The sequence below is a fragment of the Tachypleus tridentatus genome, chromosome 11 (genome assembly GCF_004210375.1).
Source record: "Tachypleus tridentatus isolate NWPU-2018 chromosome 11, ASM421037v1, whole genome shotgun sequence".
Taxonomy (NCBI): domain Eukaryota; kingdom Metazoa; phylum Arthropoda; class Merostomata; order Xiphosura; family Limulidae; genus Tachypleus; species Tachypleus tridentatus.
The window spans coordinates 49,405,184-49,428,468 of NC_134835.1; the positions used below are offsets into that span (position 1 = coordinate 49,405,184).

Consider the following 23,285-nt stretch of genomic DNA (forward strand, 5'->3'; position numbering starts at 1 on the left):
GATACTTATGCGTTTTATTTTAATATATATTACGATTATCAAATACTGAATTGTGTATATTACAAAATTGAAAACAAGTACCGAATTTGTTAACAAGTTTTATTAAAATACATCAGACCGCTTCCATTTCGTTGCAAATATTATTAAATAAATACTTTTGATTTGTATGGAAATATTCTTACATTTTTAAATTCAAAACAACCGCTTCTACATGTCCTTGAATTTTACAAGTATAATTACGTACATTATTACAGCATAAGTTATTGTACGTATATTTTTCGTTCATCAAAAGATCTGCACCTTAACCAGTTCTAGATGGTTCTTTTCAAGTAGGTTTTTAATCTATTTAATTATTCATTATGATTATCTAATTATGAAATGCATAAGTTACTGAGATTATAAAAAACATGACGTGTAAATAAACTACTTCATGCATTGTCACATGTTATTACGCAACTGTTGCAATTACTTTGTTTCTGTTTAGATCAAACAGATGACTGAACATTATTGAGTTTATATCTTTACTCTGGTATTTGAATTTCACAAATAAAATTACGTAAGTTATTACAGTTTATGTCATTGTAAGTGTAGTCACTCATCACAAGTATTTCCACACACACACCATCCCCTGACGGCTCGTTTCCATGCCAGTTGCTAAATCCTGTTGATGGGTAAATCCACACATCGTTTTCTTTCTTTAGCCCAATCCAGATGTTAGTTAAACTCGTACTAACCAGCTGGAATCGTAAAAAATCCAAAGTAGCTTGATCCGGTATTTGAGCAAGGTCACCACCGTCGGCCTTACAGGTATTTATTGCGTCTGTCGTTTTTGTTGCTGTATTAAAAAATTTGAAGTACGATCCGCCGTGAAATTTATAACCAGGGGGCGCTGAAATAAAAATAATGCTGTTATATTATTATTTTATATCAAATATGCATTTTGGAAATTGACATTTAATAGAGAAAACAACGCTGAGCTTTCTCCACATAATAGTTTTAATATGAAATAATTACCAATTCTTTAAGTGAAGTCACAGGTCAGTTTGTATAATCGTACATTTTTATAATCATTATTAATATTCTCAAAAATAAAGAGCACAGACGCCTTATTTCAAATAGGAGATAGATAAGTGTATTAAAATAACTTATTTAATATTTAAAATATCACAAAGCGTAATTAAGAGTTAAAACACAAAATGTTATAGCAAATTTACAGCCTGCTAAATATTTACAAAATAATTTGTACTTTGTGATAAATATAGAAATATATTTTTGCTTTTCATCACAACTTACGTTACCATCTTATCACTTTTATTTAAATTTCGACTGCTATTCGTTGAGCATATCTTATGCATAGCAAGATATTGGTTAGTATTTTCAATATCTATAGCTATATATATATATATACATAACATCTATTAAACTGAGTTTTAGTTTCTGTAGACAACTTTATAAAGTTGTAGAAAATCATTCACTAAAATAGAATGTCTATAAATGGCTGTAGACATCCAAAAACTTAATATAACTTAAGAGATAACAACATGCTGTAAAGTGCATGCTTCCACGTTACTTTTGTAGACCTCTGTGAAATCGTGCAGGTGGCTTTGCAATATGTCAAACACACTGACATGTACACCGTTAGGAATTGTGTGCTGCACCCTAAAAGGATCTGTGAGATAAACCGTATAATACAACAACGAAGTTGATTACCCGTCATGGTAAATCCATAAGTCAAGTAGGACGCTGTCCAATACCTCACGAACACAGAATACTAATTCAAGTGGTGTTTTATTTAGCTAGAAGAAACATGAGATCATGACATCATCAACTTTCAACTACAAGAAGAGTAGATTTCACCACCATGTCCAGGAATGTGCATCCAGATTTCACCACCATGTCCAGGAATGTGCATCCAGTGACTGCATTACTGAGAAGATAATATCTACTTGCGGTGGGCAGTAAAGTTAGTTAGTTTGTTTGTTTTTTTAATATCGCGCAAAGATACACGAGGAGTATCTGTGCTAGCCGTCCCTAATTTAGCAGTGTAAAACTAGAGGGAGGGCAGCTAGTTATCACCACCCACCGCCAGAGCAGTGAAGGCTGCTCATGCTCTTTATGATGCCAATATTCTATGCTTTAAAGATCTTACATTGTTTATTTAATTCCTTGTTGGACTATACCTATGCATGATATATAATTGCTTGTAAAAATCATATTTCACAGATTTATCAGTACCTTTGGCTGAGAAGTCACTACTTTCGTGAGAAATTGTTCAGTACAATCTGCCACTTAGATACATTAACCTAGTTCACTATAACTCAAAACACACATATATTGTTCAAACAAAATCGGAATAATATTCACAAAACAACAATTTTCTAGTGTTCAGCTAATTTAATATAGGTCTGTTATACAAAATAATGTTATTTAGTACAATTACCATGCATAACACTTTTAAACAAATATAAAATCTTCTCAACCCAAACGAGACGTTTTTACATATATATTTCTCTACAGGTTGGTTTCTCGTCATCACTGGTTAATATTTCCTTCACTTTTCTGTTATTTACATGTGACTTTTGACTTAAAAAGTTATATATTTTAACTATGCATACAGTAAGAAAAACTTATTTACATGCATAGTCTCATATGCTCTCTACTCTAATTTATTGTCCCTAAGCAAAAAATATTCACAATAATTATATTTGACTTTATGGAAGAAGCCAGTATTATCACATTTAAAGTATTTCTTAGGAAGAAGATACGATGTTTTTTCTCAGGTTTAGTATCAAATGTATCATTAATATGTTATAGGTTTGAACTACGCTCCCTCAGTGTTACCCCTAAAAGGTGAGTAAAATTATTAAAATTACTTTAATATTAAATCTTGAAGCGGACAATTCAATCTAACTTCACGTGTTTTAAATATAATAGTTTAGTCAAATAACAGATTTTAGTCTGAACTACTGAAAAGCACCGTAAAGAAAGAAAGAAAACTGGAGGTATATATTTTACAACGGTAAGATAGAACTAACACAGTAGGGGAAGCCAGTGTTTATCATTAGTTATTGCAAAGCTACCCAATGAGGCAACTGTGTTCTAACCACCATGGGGAACCAAACACTGAATGTCACCATTGCAAGTCTGAAAACATTCCGCTGACCTGTTATTAGTTTCAGAGCATTTTGGTTGTATATCTATTGTTATTTATCTAAAATTTGATTGTTGCCATGCAGAATAACAAAAATAAACTAAATAATCTCTGGATCTCATAGGTTGCATACATGTATTTATATATGTATATTTTTTTACCTTGAATTTTTGCTATTATTTTTAAGGAGAAACTGTGACATGTTTCTAGTGAAACTGGTTGTACAAACTATTGTACCAAAGTCTGATCGTCCAGCTAGTCAGATGGATATTTTTACTTGTATTTTCTTAACTTTCTCTTCAATAGCTTCATCTGCATTGCTCCAATTTTAAAAAGTAAAATCTAGACATTCACCTTAGAACATTTTGTCTATGACATTTTATCTATACCCTTAGAATGAAGAATGAAAGACAATATTAGAAGAAATAAAATGATAAATCATTACACGTTTACAAATAGAATGAATTTGAGTTTTCTGCAACGTTGAAACAGTTAAAGGATAATTGTATTTCATAATATTCGAATTATGGCATTGTTATAAATAATGTAACCACCAACACGGATGATTATCAAGCTAACCAGAGACAGGAAAATGAATTATGTAATCTGAAATGAAATTATAGATCATTTATATGATATTATACATGTATATACATATATATATATATATATGTGTGTGTGTGTGTGTATACCGTAGTTATTATTGTTTGAAACTAATATTTTTTTGGATGATGTAGAAATTAGATTTCAGGCTACTTTCAAAGAACAATGGAAGGTAAATTTCGGGTGAGACAAAAAGTTTATTAATCTTCAGATTTAGCACAACAGAAATTCACTGGAGGTGTTTGAGTTGAGCAAACAATTATTATCTTGTGAGACTGCTTTTGCTTTAATAACTGCAGACAGTCTTTTGATATTGTTGCAACATATTTAATCGGTGTCCTTTGGGATTTTTCCCTAATACACCCGTTTAATGTTTTCATGGAAATAACTTTTGATTTGCCAAGTTTTCTGATGTATTAAATCACAGATCTACTCAATCGGGGCTCCTTGGGGGTCATTGCATCATTTTTGCAGATTTTTTCTTAGCTAAGTAACTGCTGCATAGATTGAATGAGTGCTTAGGGTCATTATCTTTCTGGTAGTAGAATCATTTACCAATAATACGTAACCTACTGCGTATTCTATGACGGATCAGTATCTGATGGTACTTGAACTCTGGTTCATTATTATATTAATTTATCTCCTGTCACCTCATTAGAAAATCACCCCCGAAACATCACATTTCTTCCCATGCTTCATGGTAGGTGCTATGCATTGAGGTAAGTACCTTTCAACTTTTTTTTTTCTGTCAGGCATACAGGTTTGAACCATGTACTTCAAACTTGGACTCATCCATCTATAACACTCCTTTCCAATCATCAACAGTCCAGTTTTTTACTCTTTAACAAATTTCAGTCTATTGACAATATTTGGATATCAAAATAAAGGTTTTTAACTGTTACACGGCCAAATATTCCATTCTCATTAAGTTTTCTAGATACAAGGTCGTTTATCTCATGCTGAATATCAGTGACAATCTTATTTATATCCCAAAGCCTGCATAAACAAAGATACTTAACATTAGTATCCCTGAATTGATATGTTCGTTCTCTTCCTTTTCCTATTTTCAAGTTTACCTGTCTCGGTTTCATAATCTAGGGTGTGCTTGACAGTGGTGGGGGAGCATTTCAAGTCTGCAGCAGTTTATCAGAGAGTCTAACCAGCGTTACATAAAATCTTTTAAGCAAACTGTCTGCTCTACTGATACATCTCTACCTTTTTTGGCCGTGACATGACAACAAAACTTAATATATAGTGTTAACACTGTTTTTATAAAAGTTTCTTTGTCGTGTACTATTAAACTGATTTCTTTACCACATGCGAGCTCTTTGCAGTTATTTCAGACCCTAAATTTGACCAGTATGTTAATTCAAACAAAACCCTTATAACATGCCCTTGGTACAAGTATACGGAAATTCTAAAGAACGATAAGTTTTTTCGCCTTGGCTCATTCAGTTCTCAATAGGAATCAATGAAACATTATCATAGTATTGAAATATACATTCTGTAATGACTTGGAAAAATTAGCTTCATAATATGCAAAGAATGACAAAATATTTTCTTCTTCCAATACTTTTGCACAGTACTGAATTTCAAACCATTAACAAGTTACAACAATTTTCATACAAAATATCTTAAAAGAAACACTTTCGTAAGAGTAATATTCGCTTATTTGATAATGGGCAAATAATCAAGCTACTACAGTATATATATGGTTCTCACACAATCAATAAACCTCAAAGAAGAAATATGGATGTTTTACTTATGTGGTGACCCATGACACGAGTATAAATTGGTCAGTTACATCTTTTGTTAATATAAGTTGGCGAAAAGTGTCTGAGAATGGAAACCGCTTTCAAACCGATGGTATTATTGCACAGACACCTAAAAATGTTATCAGTAACACAAGCAAACCAATATAGAGTAACTATTTAGTCCATGACTCAATCAGATGTTCAAAATAGGCAACACATCAGATCTTTCTTTGTTTGTTTTGTTTTGAATTTCGCGCAAAGCTACTCGAGAGCTATCTGCGCTAACCGTCCCTAAATTAGCAGTGTAAGACTAGAGGAAAGGCAGCTAGTCATCACCACCCACCATCAACTCTTGGGCTACTCTTTTACCAACGAATAGTAGGAGTGACCGTCACCTTATGACGCCATCACAGCTGAAAGGGCGAGTATGTTTGGTGCGGCCGGGATGCGAACCGGCGACTCTCGGATTACGAATCGAACGCCTTAATACGCTTGGCCATGTCGGGCCGCCATATCAGATCTATATTATATTAGTAACGGTCTTTACAATACAAGTCTGATTACCAGACGTCCAGTGAGGTTCATTTTGCACACAGGTAACTACAAAACAGTTTGTTTACAGTGATACATTCAGAGCAAAGTTTATTTCACAATGAAGGTCTCTTCATAATGCTGTCAGTCAATACACGTATACTCATTTAGAGATATACTCAAAATAAGACCAAGCTTTATTTAATTATTGTAACATAAAGGAAGTGTTGTACTGACAAGAGTAACCATTATTGGGTGTTCTGATCTCTATCTACTTCTAGCGGCATGGTACTATTATAGTTACACATTATAGGAACGGAATTCTGCTACTGTTTGATACGTCATATACTGATACATTGATCTCTGACTTTAAACTGATTTGTTATAATGCTCACCTCACATCACCTGGTCAATATATTTATTAAAAAGAACAGGACTGATTGAATGAAATGGTTTACCTTTACTTCCAGTAAACATGCTTGAAATGATCTTTTAAGACATAACATAATGTTTTGGGACAACTAAAACTATTAAATTTTTTTTTAAATGTAAACACCATCCCTTATCCTTCACATAGTTAAAGATTTCTCTTAAACACACATATCATGTTTCGTGTTATTATTCCATACGTTAATATTGATCTTGGAAATGCTTTCTCTGACGAACAGATGAGAATATCTCATAAACCTATCAATACTGATTTTGAGCAAACAGAATCAGTGTCAGGCTGTTATTTTTTCGTAATAACGATATTTAGATTTAAATTTAAGTTGCATGTGAAGTGTAAAATCCCTTTTACCAAATGTTCACTGGCGAGCATTTGAGGAATCATTTTGTTTTCCGGTCAATGAATGACTCTAGGATATAGAGTCTATTTTTCTACCTTGTTCTGATAAAATGATAAAATTTTAAATGTTTTTTTCTTCTTATGTTGTACAATATATACTTGCAGTAATATTAAATAAAATATCGTTTTAAATTTTAAAATTTTACTGGTGACTTATTCCGAATCATTTTACTGAACACTAAAAAACTGCCACGACATCTAAAGTACTTAAACACAAAACAACTAACCACAAACTGAAGAATAAAAATGAAAAGTTAGCAGATCGTAATTTTTATAAATCTACAAATAAGCTCATTGGTTTTCGTTTAACATAAGAATTGTAACAGAATTTTACTCTAAACATCCAAAAAGTCTACAGAAAACGATAGTAGAACTCACCAATTTCACAGCGAGTCCCAGAAAATTCTTGTAGACAGTAACAACCAAAACGAAGGTAAACATCAGGTGCAGCGGGAAGGTCTTGGCATGTTCCACCATTCACACAAGGATCATCAACACAAGTTATCTAAAATTCAGAAGAATAAAAAAACGATTACTTTACTTTTGCAAGGAACTTATACAAAAGTTGTATTCATACATCATTTCTGTGAAATTAAACAGTGATTGTAACAATTTCAAGAACGAAACTTGCTAATTTAGTTCAATTATATTGGTAGAATATTACAATTTCATACTGAGAATATTTTTAAAGTACTACCCCACTTTCTTGTTTAGCAATAATTTTATACAGTATCTTGAATATTCTTAATTTTCATTCTTAGCTTGAATTTTATCACTAATATTTCTTTACACTTCTTTGGAGTTCTTCTAAAACGTAATTCCTATCATTCCTTTTGCCTACTTGCGTTTCCACAGTTTTTATAATAATGCAATGAACATACAACTAACTTTGTTCTGTGAAACATGGAAACAAATGCCTGTGTATTTATACAGCGTGATAAGGATTGAACGAAGTATGGATTAACTACGCACTTATCATTATGGCCCGGCATGGACAGGTGATTAAGGTGTTCGACTCGTAAGCTAAGGGTTGCGGGTTAGAATCTCCATCACACCAAACATGCTCGCCCTCTCAACGGTAGGGGTGTTATAATGTGACGGTCTACCCTACTATTTGCTGGTAAAAGAGCAGCCCAAGAGTTGGCAGTGAGTAGAGATGACTAGCTGCCTTACCTCTGGTGTTACACTGCTAAATTAGGGACGGCTAGCGCAGATAGTCCTTGAGTAGCTTTGCGCGAAATTCCAAACAAACAAACTCTCTAGTATTACACTACTAAATTAAGGACAGCTAGCAATATAACCTTCGTGTAGCTTTACACGAAATTCAAAAACAAATCAAACTTATTGTTACTTATTATGTGTCAGCAAGCTAAAAATAATTATATATGTAGGTTCATCGGTCAGCTGTGTCTATGTTCGTTCATATCGAGATAATCATGTGTACAATTGATATTTATGCTCAAGAAGGCATTGGTAATGTTTTTAAAAAAAGTAGTAAATAATCTAAGTTATAAGTGACATCTAGCTATGAATTGTTTTTCCAAGATAAAATCTCAGCTCTCTAATAATAATAGCATATAATGACGGACTGTCTTATTATACCTTAGCTTAAATATATGTATTTTATGAGCAACAGTTTTAAAATACAGGCATTGTACGTACTGTGGAATGATTAACTTTAGATTGTCTGTGTAATACAAGAATGTTTGCGAAAATATTTCAACTGCCTGAAGAAAATATTGCAGACCTATTACTTATTAGCTTTAAGTTATAATGACTGGACTATCGTTCACACATAATATCAGGAAAATTACTTTATTTGAATGCATGTTAAGTATCACTAGTGAGAAAATTAATCATGGAACATGTTAACGATTTTCTACTTACTATTCTAGCAAACACATTGGCGTCAACTTGACTTTGGAAGTCTTGTTCTGAAATGGTGTTCAACATCTGGCAGAGAGCAGATTGACCGTTATAGTTAACACCCAGGCAGATGTTATTTCTTGCACAAAGACTACTACATTGTACACTGTTAAAAGCACCTTGACCAGAACCTTCGTGCCCAATTGTTTGCAGACGATTGATTGCTAATTTAATAAATCTTGCATCTTTAACTGCTACAACTAAGTGACAGACAAGCGCTAAGAAAATTAATATTGTAAAACTTTCATTCTCAGGTAACTTTAATGAGCTTCCCATCCTTATTAATCAGAAGGAAAGAAATCCACAAATGAAGATGTAAGATGTTATTTATAAATCTCTTGGCTATCTGTGTTTATATATATGTGTATATATATATATATATTGAAAACTCAACAAACTTCTGTTGTCGGGGTAACTATAAGCTATACATTTCTATATACTGTAGTAACGAAAATTACCCATCAATGGTCGTGAGAATTAATCCGTATGGTTAGTCACGCTACGTATTGAGACAAACAAGCCAAAACAAACCCTCCAGTTAAGTTAACGATAAATTTGAAGACTTATAAAACTAAAAATCAGGTTTTTGGTTTTCGCGCTTAATAGAGCACAAAGAGTCCATTGCTTAATTTTGTACTTTTTAATTGAAAGTCAGGTGAATGATAGAGTCAAAATATGAACACTAAAATTTTTATAGCTAAGAAAATTAAAAACCCCAAAGTACAAAAGTTATTACAGTTTACTTATACTTAACCATACTTTGTACGTAAGCAAGACAAAAGGTATACACTGTTAAGTAAGTGTGAACTTTATTCATTAGTCCCTTGGCTATTTTTAAATTATGGTCTGAACTCTAACAAAGGTGTCGTAAGTGCAACCGTAAAGATAGTAGCAATGGGCTGCGAAATATGTAGAATAAATAAGAAACGGTAATTTGTCTTCTATGGCACCTAAAACAAGGACCTTCATCTGAGCTTAAACAGTCACCAGTCAACTCTAATTCTTGATTATTACAATTAGTTTTATGGACATCTTTGTGCATTTACTGTAACTTAATTTCTCTGATTTACACCTTTAGCGTAACCTTACTGAATAACTCGATTCTCATTTATAACATGTATTTTAAGTTATTTTTAAATATCCGTTAACTTTCTTGTAGTTAAGCGCAAGCTACACAATAGGCTATTTGTGTTATGCCTCCCAAGAGTATCGGAACAGTTTCCACCGTTGTAAGTCCGCAGACATGCCACTGTTCCAAAGAGGGATTTTTTTAAATATCCATTCTGTCCAGGGATCACTTTACCGTGCTGGTTTCTTTGATGCTAGTAGTCATTAAAGTGTTTTTATCCTACCAAAGTGGACTACTCGCAGGCTATTGTCCTGCAAGTTTGGTATTATTTTAGTATTCTTCACTCCTTTTATGCTAAACATGCTCGCCTTCCCAGTCGTGGGGGCGTTATAATGTGACGGTCAATCCCACTATTCGTTGCTACAAGAGTAGCCCAGGAGTTGGGGGTGGGTGGTGATGTCTAACTGCCTTCCCTCTAGTCTTACACTGCTAAATTAGGGAAGGCTAGCACAAATAGCCCTCGAATAGCTTTGTGCGAAATTCCAAAACAAACAATCCTTTTCATTGTTGTGATTTGCTACGAGCCTTATAATCTTCACTCTCTTCTCCATTTTAAGGCAAATCTTCGTGAATTTGCTGTTATTGTTCGCAGACCTACTTTTCTTTGACCTCTCTAACGGATAATTTTGAGCAACTAGTGTTCCATCATGATCGTACCTACACCAGTTATATTTGTAAGACCTTGGACATTTTGATACTTTACATCTGCAGGTTAGCTTTCAATTTTACTTCGTTTCCATCAAAAACAAACACAGAGAGAATCTGGCTCATTGTCTGAGCGGATTTCACAAAAATCTGGGAAATGGTGAATATTCTACATGTAATGTACTTCAACAATGCTGGTACCATTGTCTGAATTAGGGTAAAACAAAGTCATCCAACCAAACATAATTTCTTGGAATGTTGTTCAATTAAAAATCGGTCTACGTTTTTGAATACCTAATGAAAAAATACACTTTTCGGTATATTTTCAGGTAAATGAAAATCAGACAGCTAAACAAATTATTTTAATCTTTTTTTTTGAATTTCTCGAATTAAATATTTTATGTGATTACTTGACATAATACAAACAAATCGCCGTTGTAACAAGCAACTGAACTTTTCTATCTATATATATGAACTATATTACATTTTCATTACAATTCTTCTATATATATATATATCTGAATACCACTTTGGCTACTATACATTTTACTTGTGGGAGTTCTTCCTCATGGTGCTTGGTTGTTCTTCATTTGAAACAGGTGTATTCTAGTTCACTTTCAGTAAGTTTATTACAATTGTTGTCCATCTCTCAGTGTAACCAATAAATCCTATCATAGCAAAACTTACTTTTATCATTTGTTTAAAAGACTTATTTATACAAAACTCCAACAGAAAAGGAACTAGTGGCATTTGATGATACTTGTATTTCCATGTTAACAAAACCTTGGCAAGCTATTTTACCAAGCGAAAAAGAAACCGAAGACTTAGTTCATTTAATTTTGTTATTTTTAAAGCGGATTCATCTGAAATTTTTATTTCATTATCAACACAAACTTATAACATTATTTGCTTCTCAAATGTATTGCAAGAGGGCTATACATGCAAGCCGTCCTTGATTTTAAACTGTTATACTATTGGGAAGAATAGTTACCAGCTTCTACCTCTAACACTTGAGCCATCATAAATTTTACGACTTAATGCCGATTGATTATGGAAATATAAAACTTTTTCTTTTTTCCGACGTTGATAAATGTGTTGCATTAACCATTCCAAACAACGAACGTGCTGCATCAAACCAAAAAATCGAACTTTGGAAAAACAAAAAGGTTTGAAAACTTGTTTCTTAATAAAAGAATGTCGACAACGTTTCATTGGTAGTAATTTTAGAGTGAATCATCAGGAAAAAATAGAATAATAGTTTTGAAAATGGAATATCCAAGAAATATGGTTTGATATTTATAACCTAAATAACACCATATGCATACATGGACTAAACAGACAGATCAGATACCCTTATGATACAACCGTCTAAAATTTTGAGATACTGCACAGAGAGAATGCGACCATTAAACTGAACCCCCTTTCTACAGAGCTTTGTTTACTTTCTGAAACTGTATAACGGGATTGGCTAATACTTTGATGACGCATACACAGCTAAAGATACAAGTTTCGTTCAATAGTGTCATCCCGCTTCGAGCTTTGAACTTGCGATCCGAAAGGAACGTAAAGGAAAGGAAAAAGTAATCTGAAAAAAAAATTAACAGTCTCTTCATATATCTCTCAAAACAATACTCATAACTCCTCAGTTCTACTAGGCAATTAAAAGAACGCTATAAAAGTATATTTAAGATGTTTAACGAAACCTAGAGAAACAATTTATAGAGATGTAGTATTAATTTTAAATTTAATTTCAAAATGTACACAGAAAATTGTACATCAATATGCATTATACGAAAACATATTTTAAATTTCGCGGCCGACAACATCAATCAACTATTTCTTGTACTTCGTGTAATACTGCTTCTTCTTCAATAACACTGGGGAACACTTTTTCAGTAACTTTGAGTTGCATTGGATATTTTAACTGATTCTGAAGGAGTTTTAGGCGCTGATTTCAAATCTGAAATTAGTTTTTCTCTACAAGTTCTAGTTTGTATGCAATTTGAGGTTAATGAAATTGTACAAATGTGAACTTGCGTAAACCATGTATAAGCATTTTCACGTCCATATATATAGATAGCTTCTAATATTTTGATCATTCTTCTTTTGTTTCAGATCAAACATGGCTTCCAAAAATAGATATTATTGCAGAAACAAGCCTGATGCCTTCTGCTACATATGTGGATGCTAAATCGTCAGAGACGTAACATATCCTCGTTCGTCAAGCGTGCCTACAAGGCATATTTTGAAGTTCATCTTGGTGATCAAGACAAGCAATGGGCTCCTCATGTTGTGTGCCACAATTGTGAGGAAATGCTTCGAGACTGGACCAAAGGAAAACGCAATGGTCTGCCTTTTGGTGTTCCAATGATTTGGCGCGAACCCACCAACCATGTAGCTGACTGTTATTTCTGCATGGTAAACACAACGGGTGTTGGGAAGAAAAAACCGACATAAGATTACGTATTCCAACATTCCCTCAGCTATTCGGCCTGCTCCGCACTCTGAAGAAGTTCCTGTTCCAGTTTTCAAAGGCTTGCCTTCATTGGACGATAAAGACATTGGACATGATACAAGCGAACAAGACAGTTGTGACAGTGAATTGTCAGAAAAGTGTACACAATCGGAGAACTGTTCTTCAGACACTGAACCTTTCCCCATCCCCAAGCCTCTTCCTCAGGCTGAACTGAATGATTTAGTGCTGGATTTAGGTCTTTCAAAGAAAGCAGCAGAGCTTTTGGCATCAAGATTACAAGGCAGAAATCTTGTTGATCACTCTGTTAAAGCATCATATTTCAGAAAGCGTGACCAGCTTTTAGTGACCTTCTTTTCAGAAGACAGACAGTTTGTTTACTGCCATGACATCCAAGGGCTTCTCAAAGAACTGGGTGTACCTTACTATAGTCCTGCTGAATGGAGACTCTTTTTTAGACAGTTCAAAACGCAGTCTAAAGTGTGTTCTTTTACATAATTGGAATGTTTATGGAGCAGTACCTGTCGGTCACTCAGTGCATTTGCGGGAAGACTATGATGATATGAGAATGGTCATGGACTTATTAAAATATCATGAGCACAATTGGATCATTTGTGTAGACTTAAAGATGGTCAACTTTCTTCTTGGACAACAGAAAGGTTTCACCAAGTTTCTATGTTTCCTCTGTATGTGGGACAGCCGAGCACGAGACAGACATTGGGTCCAGAAGGACTGGCCTATTCGTGACACCCTTGAAGCAGGCATGCCAAATATCATACAAGACCCAATTGTAAGCAGAGATAAGATCATCTTTCCTCCTCTTCACATCAAATTAGGTTTGATGAAGCAATTTGTCAAGGCACTGGAAACCGAAGGTGAATGTTTCCAACACATCATCACAGCTTTACCAGGGTTATCATTTGAGAAGATCAAAGCAGGCGTGTTTGATGGCCCACAGATTCGAACCCTAATTCGTGATGATCAGTTTGTTGTTAAGATGACCGCTTTAGAAAAGGCAGCATGGTTATCCTTTGTGGCAGTCGTTCAGAACTTCCTTGGAAACAATAAGGCGGAGAACTACAGTGAACTTGTGAACAGAATGCTCCTCGCTTTTCGTGATCTCGGGTGTAACATGAGCATCAAGCTTCATTTTTTAAACAGCCACCTTGATAAGTTCCCTGACAACCTGGGGGCTGTGAGTGACGAACAAGGAGAACGATTCCACCAAGACCTAAAGGTCATAAAAGAACGCTACCAAGGGCGCTGGGACAAAAGTATGATAGCTGACTACTGCTGGAGCATTAAACGAGATCGTCCAGATGAAGTGTACAAACGCAAAAGTTACAAACGCAAATTCCTACCTGAATAAAATACACAAACAAATTGATAAGCTATTCCTATAATTTCCTATAATAACGAAAAATTAAAAAATAAATAAAAATGTCAAATTGCATAAAATCTGTAGCTTGCAGACAAAAACCGACTTCAGCTTTGAAATCAACACACTCAAATTGACTATAGAAAGGTCTTTTTTTTTAAATGCAACAAAATGAGTGTTCCCCAGTGTAATCAGACAACGACTAGACTGACCTCCTTAGTTAATACTAGTTAATATTTCCTGCATAGTACTAATACATTCTACCCTTTATAAAGACCCATGGATGATTTTGCAGTTCGCAAGGTAACTGAGAGAGAAACACTCTATTTGTGGTATTGATTTCATTTTTTTGGCACCAGGAGGACCGGCATGGCCAAGCGTGTTAAGGCGTGCGACTCGTAATCTGAAGGTCGCGGGTTCGCATCCCCGTCGCGCCAAACATGCTCGCCCTCCCAGCCGTGGGGGGCGTTATAATGTGATGATCAATCCCACTATTCGTTGGTAAAAGGGTAGCCCAAGAGTTGGCGTTGGGTGGTGATGACTAGCTGCCTTCCCTCTAGTCTTACACTGCTAAATTAGGAACGGCTTGCACAGATATCCCTCGGGTAGCTTTGTGCGAAATTCAAAAACAAACAAAGAAAACAAGGCACCAGGATGGCTCTTTTATACAGCAACTTGTAATCAGGAAAATGATAAGCGACATTTGAGACAACTGATTCTCTGAGTTCTTGATGAGTTGTGACTCTTTCAACAATCGTTCCCATTGAAACCATTCCGTACAAATTCCCAGATGCCACTTCACCATGTTCCAGTTGCAGTATGCTTGATGCAGTTTTCAGCAGAAGTATCACAGCGTAAAATAGTCTAGCCTAGAGCCAGTGTGTGTTTTTCTTATAGCAAAACCATATCGGGATATCTGCTGAGCCCACCGAAGGGAATCGAACCCCTGATTTTAGCGTTGTATATCCGTAGACCTACCGCTGTACTAGCCGAGGTCCCTAAAGCCAGATGCATAACATTTTACTTGAAAGAGAAACATCCATCCAATTTTATACTTAAATAAGAAAATCAAACATTTTTAATTTATGGAGATTAAATTAGAAAATAGCATTTCTTTCAATTTTTTAGTTAATACATTTCATTTTACACTTTCAGCCCATAGGGTTTTAACAACCATATTGAAATATAATTTTATCTATAAACAGCATTATAAAAAAGTCGTTATTGGACCGCATTATTATCAAAATGGACTTGTTTTTTGTATAAAAGTTGCTATATAAAGAATCACTTCATTTCTATGTGGATTTTTGCTAGTTTGCCTCATCAAAGAGACACTCGTACTCATGAAGATAAAATAAATAATAATATCAGGAGTACACCATCGAATTCATTAAGTATAGGTGAAAATCTTTAGGTTTTCTATGTTCTTTCCTCTTGCAGTTATGGCGGTCAAACATACACTAATATGCACGTACATATCAACTGTTCGCATGTTATTTTTATCTATAAGTTGTGGCATAAGGAACCACTTCATTTTTATGTGTTTTCCGCTCTCTTGCCTAATTAAAAAGATCCGCATGCGCATCCAAACACGCATGTGGATAAGATAAGTAATAATACCCAGACATACGTTCTCAAAGTCCACTTTAGTATAGGTGCAACATTTTAGGATTCTAGGTTCTTTGCTCTTGGTGCTGTGGTGATCATACAAATTTAAAGAAACCGAAACGCCCTTTTTAATTATAGATAGTAAACAAATATCCGATACGGGACAGAAGCTACGGAGAAAATATATTTATGACTTAAGCGATGTAATAACCTCTTTTTCCAGGTGCATAACAAAACAATGTGCGTGAGTTTGTAGTTAAGCACAAAATTCTACAATGGATTACCTGTGCTCTGACCACCATGAGTATCGAAACTCATTTTCTAGTGTTGCAAGGCACACTACCAGCCTACTGGAGGGCAACAGAACAATAAGGCTGATAAAAACATAGGTATAAAGAAATATACATGACAAAATATTAATAAATTTTAATCGTGCTTTAGAATATTTAGTAAAAGTATTAATGTTTGGTTTATGTGGAAAAGAAATATCAACAATTTGTACTATATAAATAATATATCATATATTACAAATGTCAAGAACACTACTGTGTATAATTTGACAATTGGTGAAGGTTAAGTGCTAACCTTAAATCACCAAATCTGACTGTGGATCCTAGGTTTAATAGTTCGTATCTCATGGGGATGTTATAAAAGTGGCCGTCAACTGCTATATTAGTATTTCAATAGTTGGCAGTGAATGGTGTTTAATATAAATGCATTCCCTCTTGTTTAACATTTTCAAATCAGGAAGTTATAGCTCAGATAGTACTCGAGTATCTTTGCGCGAAATACAATAAATAAATGTTATTTAATTTTCATATCATAGTGCATTTTGTTAGAGTAGATTTTGTTAAATAATAATAAATAAATATTTGGCGTTAAAATTACAATTGTTTTTTGTGAAAATATTAGCCCTGCAATTTATTACGATTTTATATATATATGTATTACGAATTAAATACAACTGATAATAACTGGACCTCATTTTACCTAATCTAGCTCACACCATTATAATTATTATTCTTGCAATTTATGGTATGAATAATCTATGGCTATAATATCCCAGCCGGCCTTAGGAATTCTAAAATGAAATGAAAGGTCTTGTTGTCATAGCATGTTGTAGATGAAAGGTAGTTAAGATATTATTAAAGTGGGTTTCTCCTTTAACTAGTAAATTCTTAAAATTACTAATATAGTACTCTATAATACAGGTAACTATGACTTTTTGACCTCCTAAGGAAACAAAAAAATCTAAATTGCTGTCTTCCAACTGTGTTAAAGTGAATTAAAGTAAATAGTAATAATTGAATAACTGGTGTTAAAAATTTTACAATAATCATAATATTAAATATATTGTTATTAATTCTTATTGAAAATCTGTTTTGTAAATGATTGTGTAGACTAACGCAAGACCTCGTGAAAAAGACGAGTAACTAAAACCATTCTGTACAAAACAGGCAATATACAAAAGAAATATAACATTTCCTTTCCTAAGAGCATATTACATATTGCTCATAAATCCACTAGATATAACTGAGCAAACATGCTATATATTGGTCTCTCTGGATAAAATATTAAAACATACCATGACCATGTGACGACCCTATACACGACTGTTTTTCTTCTGAGGAAACTTCGTTCTTTTCCATGCAGGTAATTTCTATCTTCAGTCTGTTTCAACAAATACCATTTTTGTAATAATCCCTAGGCATAGATCTGAGCTAATTTTTTTTTACTTATTTATCAGAGAAATCTTCCTTGCTTTCCTATTTGGATCGAACATAGCTTGGTGTCATAATGATGCTGCAGTGACACACACATAAAGTTATGTTTGATCTTGTTCTGGAAATTCCTTATTTTACAGGTTTTTATGTAGCAGAAAAAGTGGTAACATTATGGTAATATTTACCCCAATAATAAATATTAATAAATATTAAATCCAACTAAAATGGAAATAAAATATTAAAAGTGGTATTATGTTAGGAAAAGTAGGATTGGACACGTGTAACTCAAGAAATTGATAAAGTAATAACAGATACAGTTGATGATACAAATACAGCCAAGACCTTTACATTCTCTTCCAAATCCCAGTCAATACTACCTTTGTTCATTCCTTTTACAAAATTCTTCTTGAGTCTCAGTGTGGGACAGAAACATATTTTCAGGATTCAGTAGAGGCTTATACTCGATGATTCATTGTATTCTTCATAGGATAACACTTGTTTTTCTATTCTTTGGTGGATATCACACTTGATGGCCATTCCTATGAGGTACTGGTTTCATTGTAGATGCAATATCTGGATATTTAACGTACTGTTTAATTTTGCTTGAAATTTCAGAATCATCAATCGTACAAAAATAATAGTAAGTTGGACGAATTTTGTGCTCACGTCATATTATGAGAAGTGCAAATGGCGTAACTGCTCTCTTCCTATTCAGCGAATGTGTCAAACCAGGTGTGCAAATCGAACAACGCACACCTGAAGCCCATTGATTTTCTTGGCTATCAATTTTACACCCAAAATAACGGAAGTAAGCTTTCTTTACCTTGTGTGTGATGTTCTTCCTGCGTGAAACTATAATGTGTCTTCCACAAATCTGGAAACTGTTTGGCTGGTTTATACATTTTCGGACTTTTCATGAACTGAGACAGCCAGTATTTCAAAATATATTGTAAAAAATATAAAATAATTTACATTTACAGAATTAAAGTTTAAATACTCTTAAAAACAAAGTTTTGCAGACTGATTATTTTGCGATTGTGACCCAAAAAAGAAGATTAGACTTTGTTTGACTATGTACAGAACAAGGCGAAGTAACCAACCGAGTGAGAGACAATTGAAAGAGAGGCGTTTGAGTCGTCCCCTTTTATGATCAGTGGAGAGACTTCTCTAATGTCCAATGAAATGAGAGTTTCGTGATTCTAGGTCGGAGCAGACGAGCATGAAAATGAAACAAAGATGATGTAATTCTTTGCAGTTATATTGAGAACAAATAGCATGTATGAAGAGTATATATGGAATTTTATACCAAAACAATAAGTTAGTTTTGAAGTTACTAGAAATCTATATTCTTACCCATTAACGTGTCCAAGTAAACTTAAGTTCTCTGCAAAAAATCTATTATAGTGAATTAATTGCATTGTGTTTCACGTAGTGCTGATAAAATAATAAGATGTCACAAAAAACTCAAAATCTATAGAAGTTGAACATATTCTGACAACATTTTTGAAATTATCGCCATCAACTTAATCAGAATCACTTAAAGACGAAAGGCGGAAGACTTTCAAAACGTAGTCCTCTACACTTGTCTCTCCACAACAGGAAGTTGCAAACCATTATATCAAGTTTCATCATGAATACTCTACCCAAACAATTTATCAAAAATCACTTCACGTTTCTCCTGTAGCAGATGTTTTGTTGTTCAGTGTTATTAAGATATTGTTCTTTATTTCTATTCAGAAGTTCTTGGAATTAATGTAAGTATTGTTTTAGTAACTTAAGCTCGTGAACCATAATAAAAGAACTTAAAGGAAAAAGTTTCCAACTTCTAGTTGTTTTAATCTGCTATTTATGTTATATTGACAAATTGTGTATACTTATATTTGCTTTTAGATTCATTTAAGAGTAATTCTTTTTAAGACACATTGTGCTGGTATGTAAAGAATAAAAATTGCAAAAAACGATATTTTGGGCACAGTAATAAGTATAAATATTGAGTGTAAGTTTTGCTGATTATATATACTTATTGTGGTGTCAATATTTTCCAACTCACACAACGGTATTTTAGTGGTTGTTTCGAAGTATAGGAATCCTGATGTTACATACATTATCAAATACTATTTTTTAAATTTTATTAACCTACATGTGAAGTTATGTTTAGCAATTACACTATATAACAAAATTTTTAACTTTCCTTGTTCCGAGGCAGAAAGTGTCATTTTCCAATTTCTTATGCCTAAAGCAAATGGAAAAACCTATTTTTCTCTTCAAACTTTGCTTTTCTGACCTGGGTAATGGAATTTTAAATTTACCTATTTTTCAGAACATTCCAAATAGATTTAGTGCTGAGTAGTTGATAGAGAATTTTCTCGAACTCACAAGAACTTTCTAGAATGTTGTAGAACTTACGAGAATTTTCAAGAACCTTTTATAATTTTCTAGAACTTTCCACAGTAATATATACATACAGGGGCTCACAACTAACCACTTTAGTCTAGTTCTAGCTGCCTAAATGAACACATAGACCTATCTGATTTTATCAGAGGTGGCATCAAGAAGCTGCAAGCATTCCCCAGATGCATTCTGCTATATACGTAGCCAATTTATCAAGACAAGAGCAAAAAAGTACTCTGTGACAGCATCTGCCTTGAAGTATGATGAGAATGGCAGGGAGGCTGATCCGAGATTTCAAATTGGTGGCATTCCTGATGGTTCTCAAAGGAGGCTTCACCAAGTTTCTTTGTTATCATTGCTTTTGGAACAGCAAGAACACTGCAGTGCACTACAACAGAAAGCATTGGCCACAACGGACCGAGTTCTTTGTAGGGAGACACAATGTCAAGTGTGAGCCACAAGTGAACCTCCAAAAAGGTGTTATTCCCACCATTGGGTCTTATGAAATAAGTTGTCACAGCTCTTGACAAGGAGTCTGCAGCCTTCAAGTACCATCGAGACTTCTTCCCTAAGCTGTCTAAGGCAAAGAGCAAAACTGGTGTCTTCGTTGGACCACAAATAAAGAAGATCCTGGACTATACAGAATTCCCCAAGAAGCTCAGTAGGAAGGAAAAAAAAGCTTGGTGCAGCTTTGTCGCAGTGGTTCAGGGCTTCTTGGGCAATGCAAAGACTGAAAATTATGTGAAACAGGTTGAGGCTCTGGTGAAGAACTATGGCAAAATGGGTTGCAGGATGTCCCTGAAAGTTCATATCCTTGACGCTCATCTTGATAAATTCAAGGAGAACATGGGAGCATACTCAGTGGCGCAAGGCGAGTGCTTCCACCAAGATATAATGGACTTTGAACGCCGCTACCAAGGAAACATGATGGGAGACTATATTTGGAGGCTGATACGTAAAAGTGATTTACATTACAGTCGAAAATCTCGAAAAACTACTCACTTCTAAACATTTTTGTATAATTTTAGTATAAATACAAGTAAATCTTGATTCATATGTTGTTTTATTCAGACCTTATGCAAATTTTGTTTTGGAATTTCGCACAAAGCTACTCGAGGGCTATCTGTGCTAGCCGTCCCTAATTTAGCAGTGTAAGACTAGAGGGAAGGCAGCTAGTCATCACCACCTACCGCCAACTCTTATGTTACTCTTTTACCAACGAATAGTGGGATTGATCGTAACATTATACACACCCACGGCTGGGAGGGCGAGCATGTTTAGCGCGACGCGAGCGCGAACCCGCGACCCTCGGATTACGAGTCGCACGCCTTACGCGCTTGGCCATGCCAGGCCCTTATGCAAATGAAAATGTGCAAATTTGCCAGTTTTTACGTAGAAAGTAGGTTAATTTCTAAATTTCATTATTCAGATTACAAAAGCAAAGTTTGAAGAGAAAAATTGCCATATTCTGTACTTTTACAGCATAAGCAATGAAGAAATAACACATACTATTCAGGAAAAAATTTGTGTTACATAGTGTTATACAGTGATGACATGGAAATTAGTTTACTTTCAGCGTAACATTACACTTTTGTACATTCTAGAATTTCGTTTATACTTAAATTTGTTACACCTTTTTCATATTACTTAATTATATGTTACAAAGAGTAATCAAAACTTTAGGCATTATGAAATTATGGAAGGATAATTTAATTTTTTTAAAATCACGTTTGTATTTAAATAAAAATCAATGTAAAATATGTTGCATATTTATTTTATGTACATGATCATTTATTTCTTAACGTTTAAGAAACATAATGTCAAATACTTATTTCAGATAATAAATAATTAATCATAACCTTTCAGGGATTGTATATAATATAGAATGTTGCATATGCAAAGCACTCTAATTTTAAGTGTCATCACTATTTTTTTACGTCTAGTAATCCTTGTAATCAAAGTGTCTATTTATGATAAAATTCAATAATATGAAAACTGAATTCTGAGTTAAAAATTCAAAAATAGTCATTAATATAAAATCGTACGGCGCTACAAACTCTCTTTAGTATTCTTTGATAGATTGTATAGGCAGAGTATTCATTATGAAACTTTGTAGAATGGAAGACAACTGCCTGTTGTGAAGATACAAGTGTAGAAGACGACGTTTCAAAGGTCTTCCGCCATAATATCCTGGGATTTGATATGAAATCTATCGAGTTTTGGATATTATGTTAAATGTTTTTTCGTAGTGGAGATGGAATAGGTACTTAGAAGGTCGCCATTTAATGGCAAGGTGAGTTTTGATCACTGACGCTAAGCCTTAAAGGCCAGTTTTGACGTCACAGACCTATTTACCAATGTTCCAACCTCAGAAACCCCTCATATCATCAGACAACGACTGCTGAATGGCAACTCTCTGCCACACAGAAAAGATATGAAAATAGACGCCATAATAGAACTAACTACTATTTACCTACAATCAACCTATTTCCAATACAATGAGGGATTTTACAAACAAACAGATGGTCTAACCATGGGATCACCAATCTCTCCAATCCTAGCAGACATTTTCATGAAAACCTTTGAAGGAAACACCCTTTCATCCACACCTGTAAAACCAAGTATATACGGACGTTATGTAGACGATACCTTCGTTATTTGGCCCACGGTCAAGAAAACTTACCAGCCTTCTTAGAACATCCCATTTCCATAGACAAAAAAAATCCACTTTACTATGGAAATAGAGGAACAAAACAGTCTACCGTTTCTTGACATACTCATCAGCAAACAAGCAATACAAATAACCACAACTGTATACAGTAAACCCACCCACACGAACAGATACCTACACTTCCAGTCCTATCATCCAAACTCAATAAAACGTCATATAATCCAATGCCTAAACAAGAGAGCAGAAAATATTTGTGATAAGACATCCATCGAAGCAGAACACCAAAAGATCTTAGAGAGTTTTAAACAGAATGGTTACACCTCCTCCTTCACCAAAAACTCCTTGAAGAAGACCACGACAGAAAGAAAAGAAAATCACCACCTCTACCTTCATTTACCTACCATACCTGCAACATTTCAGTGAAAAACTCAAATACATAGCCAAGAAATTCAAC

The 23,285-nt window shown here is 34.1% G+C and overlaps 1 protein-coding gene across 2 annotated transcripts in view; it reads right to left on the bottom strand.

Moving 5' to 3' along the window:
• Positions 1–223: 223 nt before the first annotated feature.
• LOC143231486 (C-type lectin lectoxin-Lio3-like) overlaps positions 224–23,285 on the bottom strand; it is a 35,545-nt gene continuing 12,483 nt past the window's right edge. Inside the window, exons 1-3 of one of the 2 annotated variants that reach the window (XM_076466025.1) lie at positions 8,774–9,126; positions 7,265–7,391; positions 224–889 (exon numbers count right to left, since the gene is read on the bottom strand). In XM_076466025.1, coding sequence (XP_076322140.1) covers positions 522–889; positions 7,265–7,391; positions 8,774–9,088 — 810 coding nt within the window. In that variant the 5' untranslated portion in view covers positions 9,089–9,126 and the 3' untranslated portion in view covers positions 224–521. Of the gene's footprint in view, positions 890–7,264; positions 7,392–8,773; positions 9,127–23,285 lie in introns of those variants that run through there. The other variant, XM_076466026.1, reaches the window with a different exon arrangement.